The sequence below is a fragment of the Sander lucioperca genome, chromosome 1 (genome assembly GCF_008315115.2).
Source record: "Sander lucioperca isolate FBNREF2018 chromosome 1, SLUC_FBN_1.2, whole genome shotgun sequence".
Taxonomy (NCBI): domain Eukaryota; kingdom Metazoa; phylum Chordata; class Actinopteri; order Perciformes; family Percidae; genus Sander; species Sander lucioperca.
The window spans coordinates 11,951,639-11,976,332 of record NC_050173.1 but is presented as its reverse complement, the minus strand read 5'-3'; the positions used below and the strand labels follow the sequence as shown (position 1 = coordinate 11,976,332).

At 40.0% G+C, this 24,694-nt stretch overlaps 1 protein-coding gene across 3 annotated transcripts in view; it reads right to left on the bottom strand.

Moving 5' to 3' along the window:
- Positions 1-23,228, bottom strand: part of LOC116035134 (transmembrane protein 132D-like) — a 35,953-nt gene extending 12,725 nt beyond the window's left edge. The window contains exons 1-6 of one of the 3 annotated variants that reach the window (XM_035998749.1): positions 22,753-23,228; positions 18,333-18,548; positions 17,311-18,214; positions 11,753-11,899; positions 7,153-7,324; positions 3,863-4,006 (exon numbers count right to left, since the gene is read on the bottom strand). In XM_035998749.1, the coding sequence (XP_035854642.1) occupies positions 3,863-4,006; positions 7,153-7,324; positions 11,753-11,899; positions 17,311-18,214; positions 18,333-18,489 (1,524 nt within the window). In that variant the 5' untranslated portion in view covers positions 18,490-18,548; positions 22,753-23,228. The remainder of the gene's footprint in view (positions 1-3,862; positions 4,007-7,152; positions 7,325-11,752; positions 11,900-17,310; positions 18,215-18,332; positions 18,549-22,752) is intronic. The other 2 variants (XM_035998763.1, XM_035998789.1) reach the window with 2 other exon arrangements.
- Between the last annotated feature and the right edge of the window lie 1,466 nt (positions 23,229-24,694).

Genomic DNA, 24,694 nt, shown 5'->3' with positions numbered 1-24,694 from the left:
GCTATCAAAATAACGCGTTAATTTCGATTAATCTGAGAAAAAATAACGCATTAAAAAAAATAACGCAGATTAATCCATTCCATATTGACGTTTGACCCGGAGCCGTTCTAGCCACCATTGGACTGTAAAATGAAGGAGGAGAGGGGGAGGGAGAATGTGCTGCCTGGATCATTAATTGGAACATTTACTTGTAAAAATCTTCTTCCTGCCAACCCTGGCTACCGAAATCTGGTGCCACTGATATGTCTGCACTTCTCTCTGATGCTCTGAAACAGACGATACAGACAACACAAACACCGCTGCATGTGACACTAGGTAACACTATACTCAACAGCAGCTAACGTTAGCCTACCGCTAGCTAGTTAACACTATACTCGACAGCAGCTAACGTTAGCCTACCGCTAGCTAGTAGCTGGATTAAACACGGTTACAATGCTGACAGCTAACGCTAAACGGTGTAAAGTTTGACTGTGTTTTACTGTAGAGGATTCAACACCGGTATGTAACAATCTGCAGCTGCCAACGTCGGAAAAACAACACAGACGGCGCGTTCAATGAAACTGGTAAACTACAGCCTCGTGGTGCATTTGAAGTTATTGTAAAATGTCCTTTTCCCATCTGGTGGTTGTTTTTGTCGTTCAACAGCAATTTACTAGTGAAATAAGTTATTGTTATTGTTATACATTATTATTAAATCATTTAATTTTGACCATATGGCCTAGCAATAAACAAGCCGTTCTTTAATGTCACCGACTTTTTTTTTTCTTTACTTTTTTTACTTTCTTAAAAAGTATCGGTTCAGGCACCGTTAATTATGTATGCGATTAATTTCGATTAATTAATCACAGAGTATGTAATTAATTAGATTACATTTTTTAATCGATTGACAGCCCTAATAAAAATCAACACGATCAGAACTTTTAAAAGTCCTTATTTATCCTGCTATTTAAAATAGAAACTAAAAAATTCCTTCTTTACTCTTTGGTCTACATGCACTTGTTGTGGGCCTTGAGAATGTTGCATCTTAAAATACCATTACCTATGGTTTTGCATGTTTCAATTATCCATAGCTACCCATTTTGCAAATGTGTTTTTAGAAATCTAAATGTTTTGTCTTCCATTCATTTCTGTTCATTATGAAAATCTATAAGCAGACTCGTGAAACTTTGATACAATTTAAGCACAGTGAAGACTTTTCAAATCAATCTGCATTGAAGGTTTTCATGGCAATGCATTTATCATTTATTTAAGTAATCTCATTGAGATCAAGATATCTTTTTCAAGAAAGACCTGCACACAAGAAAGTATATATAGTATGAGCATGGACTACACACACGGACATTCACAACAATACATACAGTACATACTTACATACACACAGAAAACAGTGGTTACTCATTAAGAAAAGTAACATTTAAAGCCCTCAATGTTTTCAAATCTTCAAAAGAAATGAGGAGCAAAGTGTCTAAAACCAGTTTGGTTTGAACAGTATATATACAGCTGTATATACCCCTATATAAAATGTTATAGGATGTATTCTTAATGGTCAATAAAAGGGAAAAAGTAAACATGATTTGCGGGTAAAGATGCAACAATCAATATATTAAAATATTGGTCGAATGACTGTAATTATGGAACTTCTTAGCATCTTTCAACTCATTAGTTTGGCAGTTGTCTTCTGCAAAAAAACTTAGCTAGTCGCTAACTGACAAAGTTACAAACTAGCTGGTTTAGGAGTTGGTGGAGACCAAATCAGACTAAAACGGAGAGTGGTTATTGAACTTATAATCAACAGTTGGCCAGAAACACAACTCCAAATGAATGCTAATGTTGCTTGCTTAACTGTTTGCTTGTTCCAAATAACAATTTTATAATACAATAACATGTTAATATGTCAGCTTGTTCCACTGCCACAAGTAGCCAAAAAAATCAATATGTTGCTTAAAAGAGGTCAAACGTGCAACCACACAACTATTCTATAACTTGTTCTTTCCATGTGCACACAACCAATGTTATGTTAGTTAAATCGACGAGTATGTGTACTGTATGTAAATCAATCCCTTATAGAGATTCACCCTTGTAGCAGATATAGTTTAAAAGACCTGATTCTACTGGTCAGTGGCATTGCTCTGAGAAGGGTCAGTGACTGCAGGAAGTGAACATTCAGAGACACAATACTAACTGGATTAAGTTCCTCTACTGATACAGAAAATCATTACAAACACAGTCTCCCTCTTTTTGGCTCTTTCTCACTCTCTTAAGCTTACTATACTTAGCACACCGCCTCACATTCACAAAGCTAGTGGCTGCCCTGCCGTCTCATGGAGTATAATATAATTCCTTTTCTTCCTCTCTCTGTTTCTACTTTTTCCCAATAACATGGATACATTACACAAAGGTCAAATGAGTGTGCTTATGGACTGAGTGCTTGGATCATGAGCTCAATCTCTAATGCCATATGGAAGAGGCTGCTTTTATCCATGGTGCTTTGACACACACACACACACACACACACACACACACACTTGAATATGATGGCACAGTAAAAGTGGATGTTTTAAGAGTTATATACACCAGAATGCATCTTGTTTTTCTATGCAAACTAGGCCTGAATTATATATTCAATTCATATTGAAATGTAATATAGGAGAACCAAAGGCTGCAAATGTTTTCTGTATATAAAATGTTCCATTAGTTTGACATGCATTCAGTGGATTACATATTATCTATGCATACTGTAGAGGGTGCATGTAAGATTAACTTGTTGGGTGGCACAAAGGCGAAACTCTACTAGGACGGCTGTGGCTCAGCAGGTAGTCTCGTGTAGCCAGACCTCCACAGATCTCCACAGTGCTAGAAAAAGGTCGGGAAGCACCTTTACTCAACATTATTCTGCTATAGGGGAAAATGCTCTGGCTTGTTTGTATTTCTGTAAACCAATCAGAATCGTCTTGGGCAGCACTAAGCCCTGGATGCAGCAACAGTGCCCTTGCAAAATTCCATAAATAGCGGAGATAGCTAAAGGGGAGGAGAATGCCGGCCAAAACAGCAGCTTTTACCCACAGTCTACATCCACTGAGTCATACTACTCAGGATGTAGCGCAGGCCGGTAATCACAAGGTTGGTGGTTCAATCCCCTGCTCCTCCTGTCCACGTGTCAAATTTTCCCTGCGTATAACACTGAATTTGCTCACCTGGCAACCAGCGCCTTGCCTGGCAGTTCCACCACCATCGGTGTATGAATGGGTGTGTGAATGGGTGAATGAGAGTCAAATTGTAAAGCACTTTGTCCGGTAAGGTAGAAAGGTGCTATATAAATGCAGACCATTTAACATTCATTGAAAAATCTTGTAAATTATATATATCTGCGAGATAAATTGGACAGTTACAGAGCTGCCATATAAGGAAAGGACTGTTTCTTTTTCCACTTTGAACATGCATTTACATATATGTCTATGTCCAGAATTCTGGCAGTGCAAAAACAAGGTATATGGTATAACAAGCCCGATCACAAATGCTATACATTTTATATATAAAATATTTCCTATGTAAGGAGGTTATGTTCTCGGTTCAGTTTGTTGGTTTGTTTGTCTGTTTGTCAGCAGGATTATGGGAAAACTACCGGCCCAATTCTAATGATACATGGTGGAAGTGTGTAGCATGGACCAGTAACGACCCATTACATTTTTGAGCAGAGCCGAATCACGGATGGATACACAAATTATTTTTCATATTGCAAGGTAGGGCATTTGGGAAAAGTCTGCACTCTCTAAGTGCTCTTTAGTTCCATAGTGCAACATGGAAATGATTACAGTAAGAATTTTAATCCAAGCTGATTAAATTTGTGGTGGTAATGTCTTACCCTGAGAACATCCTCGTCCGTAGACCTACAGTTGGTGTAGTTGGTCACATCGATGACTGAGCCATCAGCCTCCACAGCCAGAGTTTTCACAGGTACCAACACCGTTTTCCCCGTCAGCACAGCAGTATTCAAGATGTCGGTGTTCTGTGCAGAAAGAAGGGCAAAGATAATTAGAATAGGGCACACTTGTGGATGCATTCATATATTTTTAAGTGTAGTTTGGTAGTTTGAAGATTGAGATTAGCCTAGTTTAGTTTAATTGCTGGATGTCAGATGGAAGATAGGGAAATACATCAAACCCTTCCAAAGATGAATAGCTGTTCTAACTACACCACATGTTCAAAATCAACAAGGAATTCAGTTTATCAAAAATCCAATCCACTTCTTCTTCATCCTCCTCACTCCACAGCAGCAGATATAGTAAGCAATACTTATACTATACTATACAATACTACAGTCTTACTGTAAACAGTCTTGGATGTAATGTTTAATACTACATGTACATTACTTTCCCTAGGAGCTGCTACCTCATCACATAGACGCCCAGCAATTGAGCAAAGCTATAGGTTCATTTTCATTATTCAGCATGTTCAGTATGACTTACAATTGCACACATTTTTTAAGATTAGTTTTTGGGCATTTTTAGGCCTTTATTTGACAGGACAGCTGAAAACATGAAAGGGAAGAGAGAGGGGGATGTGACACGCAGCAAAGGGCCACAGGTCAGAGTCGAACCCTGGCCCGCTGCTTCGAGGAGTAAACCTCTATATATGGGCGCCCACTCTACCACAATCTAATACATTTTTAAAAGTATCCCTTATTATCAAATTTACTCTGGGTAACTACAAAACATAGCAGAATGTCTCTAAAACCCAAACTAGCACACTGCTTTGTTATAAGGGTGAAAACATTTTTTTAAAAGAAGGCAGGCTTTTGACACACACTGATACATTTGTTTAAACATCATGCTAGACTACTGTACAATTAACAATACAATCATCAGTGTTGGAATGTAACTAAGTACAATAGGGCTGCAGGAAGAGGTCTCACTCTACTTGAAATTCTGGTGTTTGTTTGCTTTCTACCTCCTGCAGCTTTAAGTAAAAGATATAGAAAAAATACTTTCTCCATCGCTGACAATCATCACTATTTGTATGGGCCAGGGATGACAGGCAGAGGGTGTTAAAAACACTGAGATTAAAACATTAATTTGTTTAAATCACACTTATGCAACGCCCACAGACAAACTGGACAGATGTGCTAAAAAAAAATCTCTCTGTGATGATATTTATATAATACATGTCGGTCTCTCACAAACTCGCACACCTAGATGAAACTAAATCCTCTGCTGTATTATCTATACAGTAGGTCAACACTCAAACGCTAATTTTTCCACCTTGTACTGTACATCTTTGTCAATGCTTAGCAGCAGTTTAGCTCTCATTTTTACACTTTAACTCCTCCTTCAACATGGATTTACAACTATTTTCCAGTTTACAAGATCTCTGATAAGGTCTTTTTAATCTATCATATGTAGTGGCAGTGTGTGTGTGTGTGTGTGTGTGTGTGTGTGTGTGTGTGTGTGTGTGTGTGTGTGTGTGTGTGTGTGTGTGTATGTGTGTGTGTGTAAGGAGCTCTGGGTGATCAGCAAGTTTTTTTTTTTCCTCCTGATGCTTGTGGATCAGGCAACACTCGGCAGATGTTCCCCGGCCGCTTCACATTCTGTCGGCTTGACAGCTGCTGACCGCAATTCAAAAAGGACATGCTCTAGTTCTGACTGCAACACTGACCCAAACATAAGCCACTGGATCAAGGGTAGCATAAAATCAGAAAGCAATATCAGCGCTCTGCGGTGCTGCCAGGAGCACACTGAGAAATCTCAACGTCTGATGTTTCCGCAAGCTCCGCAGTAATCTGGCTCGCAGTGATCAAGTTCAGCTCAAGTAGCTCAGCTCTAAATCTGCTTCTTCTCTGAAAACAGTGTTATATTTACACTCGTGGCAAGCCTTGGTATTGTGCCTTCATTCATTCCTTCACTTACTTGTTCATTCAGTGAGTGCTGAATCCTTTATAGGGTTAAGGGAGATGAAGATGCAAACACTTTGCAGAAAGGTCAGAGAATCAAAGAGCCTTTTTTTTTTACTGTAAGGCAACATCCATCTTGCCCTTTCCTCACTTTCCTTTCATAATGAATGTAATACATTTACATTTTCTGGTTGTTGTGCAGCTTTTATTTATTTATCTGCAGTGGTAGAGTGGTTCACATGTGGTTTGTAACAGTAATTTGTTCTGCCTATTCACTCCACCGTTACATGAAAAGAGAAAAATCCCCATGTGAATCCTCTAAGTGACTGTCATAAAACATATTTGCTCCCCAATGTATGCTTGATTCACGTTGACTATTGCACCATGAAATAGCCTTCTGAATCTCCTGCAAAAAGTGATATATACCTACTGTACCTTGTAATTTCTGTAGGTTGTCTAAAAATGTAGAGGTCTCGGAGTACACATAGCAACAGGGGATCGGTCTAAGCATAAAAATAATATGAATGCATCATAGATTTTACTGTGATCACAGTGTGTCTTTCGCAAACAGGCAGAGGTGATCTGAAACTTATCGAACTCTGCAGTGCATAATTTAACACGGAGGAAAAACTACAAAAGCAATACTGTCAGACCAGAATACACATTAGTGAGGATTTTTTACCTATTTGAGTTAGTTGAATGCCAAAACAAAAATTTTCTAAAGACTTTTGTTCTTTTCTGTATGCTATGACAGGCAGAACAGATCATATGAAAATGATTACATGGATAGAACTGATAGAACATCTGTGCAAGTACGACCAACAGGTGTAGCACTTTTCTTTACAAACAGTAGTGCACTATTGACCATTTCTTACAAGTGAAATTACGAAACAAAACTGCACATTTATGATGTACACACAAGATAATTTCGACTCTTTATATGTAAAGGGAATCATCAGGACATTGTGTGTGTGAGTGGATGAAACTGTCTTTTATCGAGACAAGGAACCAACCAATTTCATTAAAGCTGAATGAGGTAGTGGGACACCCTTTCGTGCCCCGCAGTGATGTTCCACCTGTGACAAAGCCAAGTGACCTGCTGTGAGGCCTGTCTACAATAAACCAATCCTCCCCATCCAACGTATACTTTATAGGGCCCCCTCCTTCCTCAAACATCAGGATCAATAAGACTACAATAGATGTACAGTATATGTAGGAAGCAGAAAGATGTATAGTACAGAAATAAATACAGCTATTATCCTCACCATGACCAGAGGTGCCAGCCCCACATAGTCTCTCTGAGTTGTGTAGATCCGCATTATGCCCACATCCTTGATGTTCCCTGGCAACTCCAGACGCCAGGAGATCGTCTGACTCTCAGCCTGCTCTGAAACATCTTTTGGCACAAAATCCAGTTGCAAAACTTCCAGAAGACCCCTGTTTAGAGATAACATTTTAAAATACAATAGACATGGCAAAACAGAGTAACAGTAGCACAAATAATAATAATAATAATAATAATAATGTATTGTATATATATATATATATATATATATATATATATATATATATATATATATATATTCCTAATAAAAGTTCGAGTGTAGAGCCTTATATTATATTTAGTGTAAATATAGGCCATGCTGTTCTAAGAGTTTCACATGTGCTATTAATTCAGACATATATATATATATATATATATATATATATATGTATAGCAAAATCATGGCTATACTGTATATATTACAAGAAAAAAAAATCATAATAAAACTTAACTAAATGGAAGGGGTTTCGAGAGTTTAATTGTGGAGAGTAATGAAACATGAACTAGCACTTAGCCTCTGCCCACATACAGTTCACATTTGATCACAATCACCACTAAATAAGTTGTGGGAGACCTGGGTTCGATTCCCACTGCAATACATCAACCAATGTGTCCCTGAGCAAGACACTTAACCCCTTGTTGCTCCAGAGGCATGCAAAGTCTGACATATATAGCATTGTAAGATGCTTTGGATAAAAGCGTCAGCTAAATGACATGTAATGTAATGTAACTGTGGTGTTCATTTGGAGGGTAATATTGGGGAGTGTTAGCACAATATCTAAAGTTAAATTAGTGTCATGATGGGGATTAATTTGTTCAGTCTACTATTAAATTACTAGAAGTGATGCAGTTAAACAACCAAGACAAGCAGGTGTCATTTCAATTGGTTAGAAATCCAATAGAAACCTGCTGAATATTTGTTATCAAACCGCTGGAAGCTGTCATATTTGACTTTTTGTATAAAACACTGGTGTCAAGAGACAGATGAGCTGTGTACTTGTGTTCAATGGGAGATGAATGTAAATATTTATAAGGAGACACTGCCTATGAAAATGAAAACGATTTACAGAAATTACTCTAAATTTGTGAAAAAGCAAACTGTTTTGAGTTTAAACCAAAAGTGAGGGCAATACACAAGAGGTCTCATTCCATCAGCAGATGGGAGAGTGTGGAAGGAAGATTAAGTGAGCTGGCAGAGACTTGAGCCAAGTATTCTGGTCAAAGGATTGTCAAAGAAAAGGCATGTGATGTTATTTGATGCTGCAGAGAGAGTGTAGGCATACCTGCCAGTAGGAACAGATCAAAGGGAAAATAGAGCAAAATGTGAATGGAGCTGTGGCACTTTGAAGTGGAGCAAAACTTTGCATGGAGCAAAACAAGGAACCTCTGCAGTACATTGCTAAAACCTCCATTCAAAACCATCACATATATTGAAAAGCAGCAACCAGGACAGACACAAACGTACCGAACATATAGAAATATTCCCGCTCTATCAAAAAGAACTCAAGGACTGAGTTTTCTTTTTGCCCTGTGTGCATCGATAAGCTTTTAACTGTGTGGTTAAAGATTAAAAGGACTGACCGCTGATATTTTAAAATCTAAAAAAGTATTTATAATTAGTGTTTACACTACAGCTGATGCTCCAAGCAGCACACTCACAATTCAAGCTGAGTTGAATTAGGCTTTCCCATGTTTCCCCATCTCTGAGAGTGAGATTCTCCTGCTGCTCACAGAGGGTCAGTGATACTAATTTCTAGCTCCACAAAGACAAACTTCTGCTGAGTCATTGCACTGACAAGCTCACAAATAGACCTGACAAGTAAGAAATGGAGACCAGGAAGCACAACAGAGATAAAAACAAGTCTTGGGCACACTGTACAGAATGAGATGTTATCAAACCTCGCAGTTAAAAAGGAGAAGTTCAACATTTTGGGAAATGTGCTTGTTCCCTTCCCGTGTTTGTCCGCTAAGTATTAAGCTACCGCCAACAGCTTGCTAACTTAGCTTAGCATTAAAGACTGAAAACAGTGGGAAAACACTAGCTTGGCAATGTAAAACTACTAATAGTCGGTAGCAGATTTTGTAGTTTCCCCCCATTTCCAGTCTTTATGCTAAGCTAAGCTGACCGGCTGCCTGTTGTAGCTTCAAATTTATTGTACAAACATAAGTGTATCAATCTTCTCATCTAACTCTTGCCAAGAAAGCAAATAAACATACATTTTCCAAAATGTCAAACTATTTCTTTAACAACTTCCATAGAGTGTTATTGATCCAGGGTTGAACTCCATATGTGAAATGTCCAATTAGACAAAACTAGAAAAAAGGAATTCTGTTGAGATATTGTGTGGAATTTAGAGCTTAGATTGGGCCCAAAAAATCAAGCCCGACCCTACCCGAGCCCGTGCACGTTGTGTCCGAGCCAGCTGGCCCGGCCCAACACATTAACTGGAATTATGAGCCTGAGCCCGATTTAAACCTGAAAAATACGTGGGCCGTTGTAACTGACGTTCTCAACTACAATTCTGAGTTGTTTGAACTACAGAAATCGGTTTAGAATTATCTTAATAAATAATGCATCAAGGACGATGCCTGGACATGCACCCAGAGCTACGGGAGAAGCTGGAGAGGCATAGCTTTCTCCCCACTGAATTAGGCTAATAAAGTAATGATTAAAAAAACACAAATGTTTGATCAAGGATAGCTGCGGAAAATATCGGCCAAGTTTGGGCTCGGGCTCGGGCAGAGAATCTAAACTCTAGTGGAATTATAGTGAATTAAAGTGAATGTCTAATCTGTGTCTTTGTACCTTTACAACATGAAGTCGTGTCTGGGGCAAAATTCACTTGTTCCACACTAAGTCCAATTAAAGTGTACTTAATTTCTTGTCTTCCTGTAGTTTCTTAAATCAAATGGGCTCAGACATATTTAAAATGGATTGAAATGAGGAACACAGGAAATACTGCGACAGAGAAACAGAAGGGGTTAATGCCCCTATTTCCTGGAAATTCGTCGAGGGGGGACTTTAAACCCCTGGACATATCATCACTTCAAAGCACAGTGGTGTGTGTGTGTGTGTGTGTGTGTGTGTGTGACACAACTTGGAATATCTCTCCTTCCTAATCTCCCCTTCTGAACGTGCAAGCACTTAAGCCTGGATAACGTAGCCGTGATTATGGATGATTACAGATAAGTGGGTCGGACGGCCGGTGGATGGTGTGTGTCTGTGTGGGCGGGAGGTTGCTGGGCAGAGGTGGCTGCTGGTGTGTGCCACAACCAGCATCAGGCAAAACGCTTGTAGTCAACTGGTGTGTATCAGGTACATTAGTCATTGAAAATGCCATGAAATGAATATTCATTTACTAGTATTAAGTCAACGAGAAGAAGCCCTTCAACAGCACTTGGATTTATTTACTGCTGCCGTTTAAATTTCTCATTTACAATTTATTTTAGTCACATCAAACCGGTGATCCTATAGTGGAAATGATAATTAATGGGTTCACAAAGTTGGTGTTTAACCAAGATGAACAAAGTTTCTGATTAACCAACTATTTGATTTAATATCAGATACGATAAGAAATAAAGACATTCTCAAATAAAAACTGAGGCTATAGATTGAGAAAATATATTTCAGATTCCATAGTTATGTGAACATAGAGAGGAAAAAGGGACGGTAGAAGATATTAGGAATATACAGTAAATATGAAGATGATTTATTTAAAACCAATTCCCTTTAATTTCTATTTTTTCTTGTCATTCTCTCTTTCTTTCTGTACATTTTCACTTAGTCATTTATTTATTTTTGCATCAGGTATTATAAACAGGCATATTCGTGTGCATATGTATTTTTCTGTGGGGTGCAGGCGTGAAGGCTGGTGACAGACAAAGTTGCTACACCTATCTTTTTTAAAGTAATCATTGTAATAACTAACTATTAAGTATTTTAAGAAAATATAAAGAAAATCAAAGGAACTCTCAGTAAGCCCCAATTATCCATCTTTTATTTTTAAGCATCGCTTAAACTCTTCGGTGAATCCTAATCAAAATTTAGCAGGGAACTGAGAAATAACATGAATAACTATTTTAAACTGTTCAGATGATGCTTTGGATTTAATCCTTCCGTTTTACAATGTTCTTGTTCCTGCAGGATCATTGTAATATTCTGCTGAGTGTTAGACATGATGTATCTGTGGATGTGTCAGTCAGTCCTTAAGGAAGAACTACTGCACATAATCGGGTCTGCAGATTTTTGGAGAAACACGTGTACTCTCTTACCTCGACTGATAAAAGCAAGTCTACTACATGAAAGGTGATGCCGTAACACATTCTTTTACACAGACAAAAACAAAGTTGTGTGTACACTAGGTACAAGGCCACAAATCATTCATTTCCCCGTAAAATGTAACACTGAAGATCACTGATCAATTTTCTCTCAGGGAGCAGCAAGGTTATTGAAATCTCAGAAAATAAAGAGAATAAGAGACAATAGGAAGGGACAAAAAATAAAGATTTTATTTTATGTGTGGAGAAAGTACTTGACTTACCTCTTTGTGGTAACAGCAACCTTCTTCTTGCAGACAACGGAGACAGTGTTGGGAGTGGCTCCTCTGCCAGGCTCCACTACGATGTCCCAAAGCACTGAGTCACTGGGCCGCGCCCCACTGAATGACAGGCCCGTTTTTACTGTTGCCCTGCATTATAAATACATAAGTAAATACATAATCCAGTTAGTGCAAAGTGTGAATTTTACTCACAATTATCCATATTTTCTTCGGAAGATGTCTCCTTAAACCTACATTGTGTAATTTTTTGAGTTGATTCTTAGCAAAAACCCCTTTGTTCTTTCACAAATATGTGCTCATTCATGTGTAATTACTTCCACCAACTAATCAAAGTATTCTCGTAAGCGTAGAATCTGCCATTCAGAATCATTCAGAATACATACGAGCGAGTCGCTCAAATGACGGCCGCCATGTTGCGCCTTCATCTTTAAAATACATTAGCCAAAGAGGGACATACCTCTGCCTTTCGCGCTTTTACACTCAGTGGCACCGTGACGAATGCCAGCCGGGAGATTACTCGCAACTGCCGGCAGATTTGAAAGTCTGTTGAAGATGGAGGATCAATTCTATTCTCGAGGACATGTAACGGAGTCGCCAAGAAAGCGAAAAAGAGAATTAAAACAATAACAGGCAAAGCAACACGACCAAAGTTAATATTGGAGTGGCTAGAACAGCTGCGTGGAAATGACGGAGATACTAAGAGCTAATTTTGGGTTTGGCCACCGTAGGCGTTAAAACGCGCTCGGAATGGGAGGGGCTAGAAAGTAATATTCAGTTGGTTGTCATATACAATTTCACCGCTAGATGGGAGAAATTCTTACACAACGTATCTTTAACTAACTCAGGTTATAGTGGTTTAAAGTAAAAGACTAAAACTTCTTGTGCTGTACTTTGTTTCTGTGTAGCGTTTCTGACTCTTAATACCAACAAAGGTTTCATTACCTCTACCGTAGATGGTACAATACTGTATAATAATCCCCTTACATTGAACAGAAATACTTGAATTATGGACATGTCTGTCTTCTGAATCTACAGCAAAACTGTAACAAAGCTTTTGTAAATCATGGTAACATCTTTGCATCTTTTGTATGTTTGTTTTGTATGTGTTCGTTTGTGTGTTTAGTCGTTTATGTGCCTAACGAGGTGAGTCACTGACAGACTGATGAGAAGTAGCAGGGGTATTTATTCCCATTAGCCTTGGGGACAACTGGGTATCAGTTAATCAGATGTCTGATTCAGACACACGCATCACTCTGCTCGGAGAGATAGAACACTTATTATGAATAATGTGAATGCAGCAGACAGTCCTGGAGGTCCAACAATCACCAAGCCTTTGTCTTTGTAAAGCAGATGTCTTTCTGCTAAATCGTTACGTCAAATGTCAGACAGAGTCATAGAGCAGTTATTTAAGTTATAGGCTGAAAAGTGATACAAGGGACAGGAAACGCTTCTGACCATGTTTAAAATCCAATGATTCACTAATCTGCACTCACACAGACACCTAGCTACGGGGTGGGAGCCTCATGTGTTTCCAATTTCCTCATGGCAGGGATTCAACGAGGTGCTAGAAAACCTTCCAGAGGGAATTTAGCTCATGCTCACTCAAGATCATCACTCAGCTCCCGCGGTTTTATCAGCAGGATATACACACTGAGAATAATTTGAAAAACCTCAACCTCAATAAGGTGTAGCATTAGGTTTGCAAACTGTGAATGCCGCTGGATTAAAGCCGCCGAAACTATCTTGAGATGATGTGTGACATCCACGTGGGTAGACTGCGACCGTGAGAGTATGCTTATTGTCGGAACGAAATGAAAGCTAAAGTAAACACACTCACAATACCATTAAACCTCCGTCATTTGTCCCATCTGTTGATCCCAGTAAAAGTCTACACTTTTATTATGTCCACCACGAATTCTATTCCCACTGTCAGCATGTTGAGACACAAACAGGATTTATTAGAAGTGTCTACTGTTTTCTACTTTCTAGCAGCGGCCCTCTACCACATCCACTTCATGACCTGATAGTGATACAGCCTTAAAAGGCGAAGCCTTGAAATGAAGATAATATACTTGACAATCATTTTAACACTTTTTTTTTTTTTTACATTTTCGCTGCCCAGTAATGGTTTAGAGTACCAACCTGTAATTTTACAGCAATCAATCTGTCTTTGTATTTCTCATTCAACAACCAGTAGTTTGTCAGTCCAGCAACAATACAGCATTCAAATAGCTGAGGAACATTAAAACTGACAGTCGGAAAGAATAAGCGTCAGTATTCATGCCCTCGTTTTCAGCACACACACACTTACAAATACTGACTAGTAATCAAACCACAACCAGACTGATCAATAACCATTGAGACAGGGTCAAGGTCAGAGCTGTTTGACAGACAAAACACAGCACGCAAACACACACACACACACACACACACACACACAATTGATCTGTGAGGCAAATTGACAAGTTGACAATTCAACAAGGTTTGGAAAAGGACTTTCTTGTGCAGAAGATCATTTTTTGGATCAATTTCCACATTACATTTACAATTTGAACAAATGTTTAACATATAATACATATGAATCTTAATTTGTCTGATTTTTTCTTTTAAAAAAGAGGTGAAGATTTGTTAATTAAAATGTATTTCAATTAAGGACAACTGTAACTCACGATAAATATTTTCCCAAAGTTTAAAATGTATTTTTTGCATCCACTGACTCTTTTTCTTGCTGCTTGTCCAGCTCAGCGTCACAGTGACAACAGCACCTGACGACCATCCTCCCCAGGGGTACGAACCACTTCAGCTGGCTCCTGTAGAGTGTGGCGGAGCAGTAACTCAATGCCAGAATCTTCCTGGACCACTGAGCTTCTCAACAACAAGCAGACGCAAGCCTCCCTGCGGAGAAACCTCATTGCGGCCACTTCTGTCCGCGCTCTTTGTCTTTGTCAGTCACTACCCAGAGTTCATGACCGCGGGTCGGGGAGACAGAATGGATATCGACTGGTAAAGTGAACAACTCTCCACTGCTGTTTTGCCAAACTCAGTCAATCTCTCTCTCTGCTACACTGTATATTTCACTTTTTGATGTTGAACTGTGACTTTTTCTGTTCATTTTTACCTAAATGCGAGCCCACAAAATGTTTGATATTCAATCTGATGAAATGTGCGTAATTCCTGTGATGACATTTTTTAAAATGGAATATTACAAGCTGCCTGCGCCCTTAACAGGTGTGTATGATGGCCTTGCAATTCACACACAGACACACAGACACACAGACACACACACACACACACACACACACACACACACACACACACACACACACATACACACACACACACACACACAGTTAATCCTGGCAGTCAGCCCAGATCATCTCTAACCTAAAGGGTTAACCTCTTCATTCATTTTCAATCAGTGCCGAAGATTATCTGGCCTAACCCTGTTGGAGTGGACTCAATCTTGGGCCAAAGAGTGAAGTAGAGCAAGGATTTCTCCCAGGAGGAATAAATCACTTTGCCAAGCTCCTCACAGCTAGCCTTCCCTTGGATTTAACCGCTGGACTCAGTCCCCTCCTCTTGTCCAATCTCATTCTGGATGTTGCACTAGGTCAGAAATACACGGGCTGAAATCACTGACCTGACTGGAGGAACTCAATCGGTACAGTCAGTGAGTCAGAGTTTGGGGGATTTCAGGTGGAGAGGCTGTAAATCCTTCCAAATAGTCAAAACAACAGCAGATGATAAGGGGTCAGCATCTCTCTACCAAATCTTATTCAAGTAATTTCAACAATGCTAGCAGAGCTTCATTCAGGTCGATGGGTCTGTGTGTGCACACTGTGCAGGCATGTTTGTGTCTGTGGATGGTAAGTCTGATATTTGACAATGGATTGACTGACACACAGCCACAGGTTTAACTATGTGCCCTATGGATTTATACACATATCTGAACATTTCTCTCTATTTGCCTGCATCCCGCTGCAGATTACTGCAGGGTTGGTATGTTGTTTGCAGCATGATATCACTAAATCACAGATTAGAGAATAATTTGTCTTGCGTTTCAGACAAAACCATTAAGATGAGTAAAGACGCAAACCTCACTGCGATGGCTCTACACGTTACTGATCTGAAGTGTTGTGATAAAAACAATTTTACTCCACTCACATCACTGAGTGGAGTAAAATTGGCAGCAAGTAGAAACTTTAAAAAAGATTGAGCTGTGGGTGTCGGTGCGACAATGCTGCTTTTATATTAACTTCACTTTTACCCACAGGAGTGAGGGAGATGTTAGTTATTTGTTATCCTGCTCCATTAAATAGATGCATTATTTATGAAGTCAAATACCCAGAGAACCTTGTTGAAATGTTAGTGGGATGTTGAGCTATGGAAACCGGTGAATAATTTGCCAATTATTTCCTTGTTTATGGAAGAGTGCTCTCCATAACTCCCCCACTAACTGAGAAGTTGCAGTAGACAGGATATAACATGTTCGTAATATATGAAGCCAGTGAAACTGGCAGACAACACAAGTCATGTTGGTGCTCAAGCATTTTATTGAATGGCCTTGATGGCGAACCCTATCCGTTTTCAAGTGCCTTAAGTAACCATTTAAATGCATGGTGCTTATCCTTCATGAAGATGCTCAAATATACTGTTCTTGTGATTTAACTTGGGTTCAGTCTCCTTTTCTGCTTCATATGTCTTAGTGACAATTACATTTTATGTGACTCCTGAACTCTTCAACACTTCAACATTGACTCATCAACATTGTTGAATAATTATTATGTTTTCTGGGAATTACATTGTAAAGCTTTATTTAGTTATGTAGGGCCAACATATTTTGTTGGCATACTACAGTGTGTAATGTGGTTATCCTGGTTCACTGTAATATTAGTTTATTCTCTACCAAAACAGCAGGTACAGGCTATAGCACTGACATCTGTGGATAACAGACTAGCTACTTAGCTATCCAAATCTGACAACATCTTCACCACAATGCATGCAAAACAACCAGCAGAATGTATCCAAAAATGGGTCTAACCTCTACAGAATAATACACAAATGTTAAAAATGTCCATAACATTTAATATGGCAATGAATCAGAACTGTAGACATGAGAGTGGAGACCTAAGTCAGAAAAATGAGAACCAGAGCTTATCTTGACTGCTGTGAGACTTGATTAAAATATTTTTACTTGACTAAAACTTGAAAGCAAAGGCCTTGTTTATGCACATACATTGAATATTTAATGTCAAGGCCTCTACCTTGAAATTATTTGGTCTCAGTTCTGTAAAAAAAAACCTATAAACACAACCGGTTATGTGCCGGACTGTGTCTTGGTCTTGAATCTTGTCAGAAGTCTCTGCTCAAGGCCAAGAAAATAAGTCTGGCACATAACCACCTGTAAAACCAAAACTGCTTGTCTAACATGGCAAGAAAGTAAAAAAGCTTATTTTCCACAACGTCAAACAATTCCTTTAAGTGCAGATAAAGAAAAGATTTAAGTGACAGCTGATAAAGAAAAAGTGAAGATCTCTCACCTGAGGGTGAAATTTTCCAGGGTAGATGTGCTCGCCAGGAAGACATAGAAAGTCGCAACATCTGTGGCCTTCAGGGGCTTGGAAGAGGTCTGGATCACCACGGCGCCTCCCAGCCTCAGTCGAAAAAAGGTGGGGTTCCCTGGTGGAGTTCTGAGCAGATTAACACTTCCTATCCGCCTCATAGGGGTCCCTGATCCCCCAGAGTCTCTTCCTCTTCCCACTCCTACACGTTGCAGGCTATCCTGCGGGGTACACTGGCCTGTCTGATTCCTCTGACTCTGAAAGTAAACCTCCACAAGATTCCCCTGAAGCCCTTTAATTCCTTCGGTTCTTCCTGCTTCCCTGCTAGAGCTGCTTGATCGGCTGCCTGAGCTGAACCAGGCAGGTTCGGGCTTCAGCTGTGCCACACAGAATCCACCTGGAGACACCAGACATGCCCCACGAACTTCCCTCGTCTCCCAGAAGGCATAAGCCGTCACACAGTGGGCTCCATCCTTTGCCTTGGCCATATCTTCTCCAGACCTCATCCTTTCTTGCCCAACAGTGATGTCACTTTCTGTGGGCATGTGGAAGAGAATCTTGACAAAAGGGGATGAGGAACGAACCTGGCGGACCAAAATGACTGGCAGGATCCTGCGCCCACTGAGGAGCAGGTCTGGAGGAATCGGGGCATCCACAGTCAGGGGGCCGTATGAAGCGTTGACAGCAGGCTGGAGGAGCCCAGCGCCTTTACCAGTGATGAGAAAAGTCTGAGACTTCAGGCTGGAGTTCCCTGATGGCTCTGGACTGTCCTGCCTCAGAAACACATGGTCCACATCGAGGACCTGAAAGTTGATGGTGGGATAAACTGCCGATGGGGTGGAGGATGTCCCAATTTCCACAGAAACCTTCTGACTTTCAGCAACTGGGAGGGGAGAATTTACAAAAAGGGATTAGTGCAATAACTACTCTACCGCTGTTTAAACTCAACATTTCAGTATTAAGTTTCAAATCTGCTATTAAGATACGCAGTTGCCACTTACAAAACCAGTCAGTTACTTTAATTGAGAGCATTTGATGAGGATGGCAGGAAGGTGAAGACAAAAGGATCACAGCTTGAGAAACAGGCAAAGGGTCGAGGACAAGAGTGAGTTGGGTGCTACAGGGATCAAGAAAAATTGGTGAAGGCAGGTAGGTCATCTCGAAGAGCCAAGGGCGGTGAGACTCAGGTCAAAGGCAATGGCTCATTGATTCCTGCACTGAAAGAAAAGGAAAGCAAAGGAAAACACACAAGGTGTTTGTAGTGAAGAAATGTGAGAATTGAGACAAACAGGAGAGAGGGGTTAGGCATGAAAAGGATTGGCATTTGATGAGTGAGTGTCCAGTCCTAAAACTGGGCTAGGAAACAGATTGATCTGCACTTTTGAGAGTGAAATGTACGTGAAAATAACTCTAAAAGTAATTACTGCAACATTAAGATCATTAAGTTCTGGGACCATCATAACCGCTGTGTAACGAAGAACATAAAGGGATGTTTTATGGTCAGCACTTTTTCCCTCACACTGCCTTTCAAGCAACTGCAAACCCTGGCTATTCCTGTCTCTGAAAGTTGAAGAGACTATTAACATGACCCTAAGCAAACCACCGACACTCCTCTAAAGCGATTAACTTCTATGAAGTGCTGATCTAACAGGCAAATGATGGTGCTCAATGTAGTTGGATTGATGGGAAAAGACCATACCATGTCATTTCTATTGCATACAATGTAACCAGATGGTAACAATTATAGTAAATCCACAGGTCGCATATTAAATGCTCAGCCAAATGACACACTACTGTTAAATGGCTTGATTTCAGGGAATAAATACATTAAATTATCCATTGTAGTTATCATTTCTAGCACTAAAACACAGGCATGCTGCATGTATAACTGTATATATATATATACATATATATATATATATACATGTCAATAGAAATTATTTTGTTCTGCTCTTCATGTACTACTTTAATGCGATGCAATAAGGGGAATGGCAAATGCAGTGTCTGAGTGGTAAAAAACCTTGCTTTTAACTTCCATGTGGTGACTGTTTGTCCCAACAGGATGCTGTATGTGACAGCTCCCACCTCCTCCTGTCAAAGACTCTATAACTCGGTTATTTGCCATCCTCCGTGCTGAAGTACCTCACAAAAATAACTTATCTGAAGGCAAATGTAAGGCGAAGCAGAATCTCCTTTTCCATGCAATATATAATTATTTTCCTGATTTTCTAACCATATTTCATGAATACTGTACATCTAAATATAAATCAATTTTATTTCTGAAGCCAACGAACATCTATGAAAAATATATATATATATATACAGTCAGCCTTACATGTCAGAGTTGATATTAAAAATGTAGTATTCAGAGAAGCACATAGGAAATAGATTCCAGAGATCAGACTGATGCCATAGTGTTTCACATGAAAAGGTCAAAGTAGATATTGTCTGGTACACGTTGCATTTGCATGATATCTGCAAGCACTAAATGGTCAAGCACCATCATACATAGAAGAGCTCTTAGTACCTTATTGTCCCACTAGAGCACTGCGCTCCCAGAACTCAGAGCTACTTGTGGTTCCTAGAGTCTCTAAAAGTAGAATGGGAGCCAGAGCCTTCAGCTACCAGGCTCCTCTCCTGTGGAACCAGCTCCCAACTTGGGTTCGGGGGGCTGACACCGTCGCCACATTTAAGAATAAACTGAAAACCATCATCTTTGATAAAGCTTATAGTTAGGGAGTGAGGAGTTGCAGCATAGTAGAGTAGAGTAGAGTAAAGGGAGGCAGGAAGTACAAGCCCGTTCCGGCAGGGGAGAGTACGAGCCCGGTCCAGGGCCCCTCTCTTTAGCCTGCCTCTCTTAGTTATGCTATTATAACTCTAGACTGCTGTGGGAAGCTCCTTCCAAGGACACAATGAGCCGCTCCCTCTTCTCTCTTTTCACTTGTCTCCTTTTGTGTGCATCTTAGTCCCAGAAATGCCTGTTACTAACCTAGCTCTGGGGAGTTTTCTCCCCGGAGTCCCTTTGCTTCTTCTTCACCCAGAACATCGCCTTGGAATTGGGTGGCACCTACACCGGGGTCCTGGGTGCAGCTGACGCTATGGACTTACTACACCCTGCTACGCTCTGCGTTTCCCCGCAGTGTCCGACTGCGTCCTGCCGCGTCCAACCGCGTCCACCCAGGCTGCTGTGCCACACTACACCCCGTAACGCCCTGCTGTACCCTACTATGACATGAACTACTATGACTACCATTGTGATCACTGTTTCACTATCTTTATTATGACTATTATTGCCACCATTCACCACTCCCCCAACTGGTGCCGTCAGACACCGCCTACCAAGAGTCTGGGTCTGTCCGAGGTTTCTTCCTAACAAAAAAGGGAGTTTTTCCTTGCCACTGTCGCAATAGCTACTGCTAATGCTTGCTCTTGAGGCAACCACTGTAATAGTTGGGGCTTCGTAAAGTACAGAGTTTGGTCTAGACCTACTCTATCTGTAAAGTGTCTCGAGATAACTCTTGTTATGATTTGATACTATAAATAAAATTGAATTGAATTGAATTGAATTGAATATCTGCACAACTAAGGCAAACCAAAAGTGAAAATAAAAATTTAAATTTAAAATTGTTTAAATAAACTGACATTTTATGGGACTCTTTAACATCTCCACTAAGGAGATGACATTTATCTATGAACAGACCTTTTTTTAAATAGGCCCCAGGCCAAGGATCAACTAATTAGATTTTGGTGTTGATCCAGGTCTGAGATTTCCACTTTTAGATGATTATTGGCTTTTAGCCATAAAAGGAATTAATAGTTAAAAGATCATAATCAAGGGATATGACTCCAAATCCTAGCAAGTTTTACAGGATAAATACATACATTTTAAGTTTTTAAAAATGCTGAATTTGGGTTGAAGTTAAAGAAGTATTCTTTGGCAGAGGTTTGTGTTCTGTAGTTGATTTTATTGTCAGTATTCTACTCCAACAAGCATGTGAGAGAGATCTGTATACTTTGGACATCTGTTGAAGACTCTACATACTACTACTCTACATCTGTAATAGACCGGCCGATAATGTCTCACATTTGTGAATCCATCTAGTTAAAAATATATCCTCATCATACTAACTGGCCCATATCAAGTTGCAGGTGTATACTGCAGGTCAAAGCAGTTAATGGAATGGAGAAAACACAGAGGAAAATAATCCTCAGTCTGGTTAAAAACAAGTCTGCAACATGTGTGACTGGGGAAGGACATACAGAAGTTCTTACTTAGATGATTATTAGAAGTAATGCTCACACACTCATATTGCGAGTAATAAATGTTATGTGAAACAAACATTAAAAATAAAAGTGTAGATGGATTTGTGTGTAAAATTAATGTGATAACATTACAGTAGTTTTAGTTGCAGCCTTTGATCTGAGGCTCTTTTAATTAGTCCACTGCTGATATACACAGCTATACATCAGTGAATATATTATTTATTGATGAGATATTAATTTGATGAGTCCTGGCTGGATACTATTTGAAATATTTAAATTACTATTGTAAATGTTAGTTCAATCTCTAGACTGGACTGAAAGATAAGGCTGCCATGCATATTCATGAATCCCAATGCAGAGGAGATATCAAAGGCTGAACTATATCACTTAGAAATGCATTAACAGCACAGCTGCACCACTGAGTACTGCACGAGCAAAAATACAGCATTCCCACATATGTATGATGATGAAAAATGCACACGCAGATATCGTGCAGATATAAACCCAAGCAATCTCCCAAAGCAGTCTTTCGCATGATATCGGTATCACAGAGAGACAGGCGGCTTACTGTGACTTCATAGCTCCCAATGCAGGTTATCTTTAAACAACCAGAGAAACAGCTGTGCAACCACGGCTTCAGGCCTCTATAATCCCACAGATGAGGCGACCGGATGCACACTGGAGAGCATGCTGTCACTTTCATTTAGACAGAGGGACAATGAAATGGACAGAGAGCATGGGCAGTACAGTAACCACAAAAACACAAAAATAGGAAAACACAACCCTACAGCCTTATAAAGCAGGTCACCTGAACACATCATTGCAACTAAACCTCCTTCTCATAAACCTCCTCCTCCTTATGCATACATTACAAAGGAAACAGCTGCACACTGTCCTATTCTGTGCATATGTGAGATTACACCAGGGAGGCAATAAAGCAATAAAGCAAATCTTGTTAATCCAATGTGTGTGTGTTTAGATCATCAAAGCAAGAGCAAATACTCATTTCATCTTAATTAATGGAGCCTTCAGGCTACTTCCAACCCATTTCTTTTCATATATGTGAGGATGTTCCTGTGGGTCTGCTCAAACATACACACATGACCAATAGATGAATAAAATCAGAAAGAGTTCATTAAAAGCAGTCATAAACCTCACCTTTTGCAGCTGTAAGAACAGCCACTGCGACGACTGGGAGCAATGAACGGAGGGGAAGGTTGAGCATCATTTCAGCAAAGTTTCAGCAGGTTCTGCTGCGCTGCGCCCTCCGGGTGCGCACCTAAAGGTGAGCTTTGGTGACTTGTCTGCAGTCGGTTGGAAGAAAGCAGCTGGAAGCAAATCACTACATTGTCTGATGTCCGGTTAAGTTACCTCCTCTGATGGTAGAGGATCAAGTGAAAAAAAGAATGTTGGTTTACTTCCTTATCCACATAAAGGTTTGTCTTGTTGCATCTGGAATAGTTCTGAAATGTGTCCTTTTGGTTCATCTGAATGACGAGGGGGATGTTTTCCTCCGGGAGCACACCGCTCGAGCTGGCACGGCAGGACAGCAACAGGCACGGCTATCCCCATGATAGAAATCAACATGTGCAGTCTGTCAGATTAACAGGACCCACGTGGGTAATCGCCGGTAGGGGAAGAGCTGCGAGCAAATTAAATGCACATGAGGTCAAAGGGATCAGTGGTTTCTCCACGAGTTATGTTAATGTTGATTTAACAAATTAGAGGATGTGACTCTGGGCTGAAGGGAGACTTTATATGCAGGAACACATCATGATGATTATTATTATTATTATTATTATTATTATTATTATTATTATTATTATTATTATTAGGAACATAAAAGTTCCCATTGACATTCTTATATTTATGCACTTTTACAATTTTCATTTTTTTTTTTTAACTTGATTTAAAGTTCTTCTAAGAAATTCCGAGATGTTCATATTACACTCGAGTTTCTGAGGGGTTAAAAAAAGTTTAATGTAGGTTTTGCCAGCAGCTGTCAGCTGCATATTCTCAGTCCACAGCATCACATGGGATCATACTGCGTAGGATGGAGCAGATGGATGCAGGCACTTTAGCTAAAGCCTCATGGTGTCACTGCACACTATACATTTGGCCACATGGTAAGGATCAGCAAACAATCATGCAAACTCCACTTTAGTCCTGTATGAGTTCTGCTGAACTACATAAAGTTGTTTATTGACAATTTGAGACAACCTCATATGTGTCGGGGTTCACACTTCAAATAAAGTAGAAATACTTTTTTTTCTGTGCTAAATCAGGCCTTCAGGCCACATTTCATTTCTTAACACAATTTTTTTTATATGTATCACTTCATCTGCCTTGACCTATATTTCCATACACTCATAATAACGAGGTACACTGAGCATCAGTGCGAGTTCAAATGGTCTTGTTGCAATGTGCCTATAATCTATATCCTCGACGTTCCACTTCTGGGATTGCTCCGGTGCTATAGGAAATTCCACCGGATGCATGTCTTATTGCCGATGTCCGTTTCCTTCCACTTTCTTTGTGTCCGGACCAAATGAGGTAGGTGTGAAAACGCCCTGAAACAACTTTTGAACATACACGTTCCACCAAAACAAGTTCCTTCCCGAGGCTATTTGGCAGCGGCTCCATGCGTAGCTTAGCGCCGCCCCTGACAATTGTGATTGGTTTAAAGAAATGCCAATAACCAGACTACGTTTTTTTCCCATCCCGGAATGCTGTGTGGACTCGCCAGACCCTCCTACGCGGCGCTGTAGAGGATGGTCTGGCAAAGCGAAACTACAATGTGCCCTACAACCAGGGAGACAATAACATGAGTAGTTTTGTGTCTAAGGAGGGGTTGTGCAGTTTAAGCACGGTGACATCCATCCGGGTTCTGCACGGAGACATCAGACTAAGTGCTGACATCAGATTTACAGTAAAGGACACCTTAATGAGCTTGGTCAGAATAGTCTTTACTTCTCCACTCCCCAACATCCCACTAAATACCTGTTCACTGAAACAAATAAGCTTTACTGGCAGAATATGGCTGCCAACTAAACCCACTGTGCCCACTTCCTCAGTGCCTGTTTTATGGAAAGATGGCGCC